Consider the following 2,308-nt stretch of genomic DNA (forward strand, 5'->3'; position numbering starts at 1 on the left):
CCCTGAGCCAGATACACCTTTTCTTACTGCTTCCCCTGCACTCACATACAGTGGTTTTGTGTCTGCACACACTGAAGACTTGTCCCCAGAAGATTTTCACATAAAGAATGCTTATTGAAAAAAAACCTGTAGGAAAACTGATCTAAGATCATGACACTAAAGAAAAAAAAAAATCCAGCAGTGATCAACTAGTTTGATTCATGATTATTATTATTATTATTATTTATGTAATTTTTTTTAAATTTTGTTCCAATGCAACAACAAAGTAGTAAAAAGCCAAGGAAACATGTAGCAGGTCCAGCAAAGCAGCTAGTACCTATAGTCCTGCGAGAAGATATATGAGTCCAGAATACGAAGTTCACGGAATGGCTGACGTCTCATGAGGATGCCATTGCTGACAGCAGCCAAGAGTTCCAGGATGCTGAGCACAGTACAAGACCAAAAAATGTACAGCATGGAAAAACACAACTGGTCTTTCAGCTTCTTTAGACAGCCTTCCTCAGAGAGCTGCTCCACATGGCCTAAGTCTCCCGTGCAGAGAGAATGCTTCTCCTTACAGCAGCTTTCAGGGACACAAGTTGGATGACACAAAGACGATGCCTTTAGCCAGTCCGTGTAGTTGTGGACCCCACAACAGTGCAGCTTCCTCTGTATCACATCCACAGCACTGTTTCCAGGATCCTGAGAGCATGTCCAGTTGTGCTGGTGAACAAGGTAACTGATAGCACTTTCCAGCTGAGCAGCTGTCCTAACACAGTAGGAACGTGCCAGAGCTGCTGAAGACATTTCTAAGCAAAGAAGGAGCAGCAGCAAGTACATGAAAGTCCCTTGCTGATTGCGGGAACACTTAACAGAAATAGAGGCAGCCAAAACTCCAGTAGGTACCAATGCAAGTGCAGTTACAAGAGCCAACCAACCAGGGAGAGACAAGTAAGGCTCCTGAAATAAATATCTGTAGTTCTTGAACATCAGGATCACTGAAACTCCACCAAACATCTGAGCTACAGCAGTACCCCAGAAGATGAAGCCTAGGAATCCCAGCACAGATCGAGCAAAGGACCTACAGTAAGCATCCTCATAGCGCCACAAGGAAGGCAGACCCATCACAGCCCCCACTCTCCTCATTCTGCTCACTCCAGCTAACCCCCCTCATCAGCATTTAAGAGGCTTCAACCCCACTTATCCAGGTGCAGCAGATGATATCTCCACCTAAAAACAATTTGCAAGAGAGCAACTCAGATAAGGCTCCTTAGGACAAAGACTGTGCCCTGAATCAGCTGGATCACATGCTGCTGCAACTTGCTATGGAAGGTCCCTTACACTGCTGTCATTGGAGACATTTGCACTTGGAGGAGGACAGCTGGAAGAAGGCTGCACTCCTTTCATGTGTGGAAGACCTAAATGCAGAGGAATATTCAAAGTGGTAGCAAGCACTGCTTGTTCAGATTACTTGGACTGCCCAACTCTCCAGCAGTAGCCAGGATGGCAACATATGGGCAAGTCAGAGCCATCAACAAATGGCTCTGGTTTAAGCAGAGTTATGCAATAAGGAATCTCCACAGGTGATACTCACCTAGACTTATTATCCTCCTCAACACTTTTATCATTCATTCAGTGCTTTAAGGGCCATAATGATGTTAATAATATTCTGCCCTTTTTTACTCAGCAAGACTTCTCTGTAGATAGCTTCAATTACTCAAGACACCTGGATGAGAAATCCCTGCTATTTCACACTTTTACCCCTCAGCTTGCCTTACCAGTGATCTGACTGCTATTATGACTGAATACAAGAGGCAGTAAGTGCTATATTAATTTTTCCTTGTGTGTAAAGAAACTGAACTACACACCAGCTAAATCACTTCACAATAATAACAAAGGGAATTGATGCCAGCATTATCAGAAGAATATTATTGCTCAAACTTGTGGTATGCATGAGCCATGCAGGATTGGAAACCCAAATAAATCTTGCCACAGGTGCCAGGAAGGCAGACCCCAAGCCCAGCAGTGATTCTGTAATCATGATGATGAAGTCCCTTAAGGTCTCTTTGGCTTCCCAAGACATAGAGCATGACTAATGCAACATACATATATAAGGGAGAGTACAGAGAGATGATCCTCATTTTCAGAAACATGAGCACCTGCAAACCTGACAGAAAATCAGAATAATTTGGTGCTCAGATCTCTGGAACCCTGTTAAAGTCTCAGCAAAGCTGATGATCCCACATCTGTCAGATATTTTACAAGAACCTATTGCTGATATATACAGTATGCATACACAGGTGTTGGGCGGATTCCCATCAAAATCTCT

At 43.6% G+C, this 2,308-nt stretch overlaps 1 protein-coding gene across 1 annotated transcript; it reads right to left on the reverse strand.

Moving 5' to 3' along the window:
• Window positions 1-309: 309 nt before the first annotated feature.
• LOC139589470 (tetraspanin-3-like) lies at window positions 310-1,125 on the reverse strand. The gene has a single exon (XM_071425927.1). It carries the CDS (start codon window positions 1,123-1,125, stop codon window positions 310-312), a length of 816 nt encoding a protein of 271 aa, XP_071282028.1.
• Window positions 1,126-2,308: the final 1,183 nt, after the last annotated feature.

This window comes from Agelaius tricolor, unplaced genomic scaffold, assembly GCF_023055355.1.
Source record: "Agelaius tricolor isolate 1412-34295 unplaced genomic scaffold, bAgeTri1.0.p SCAF_4, whole genome shotgun sequence".
NCBI lineage: Eukaryota > Metazoa > Chordata > Aves > Passeriformes > Icteridae > Agelaius > Agelaius tricolor.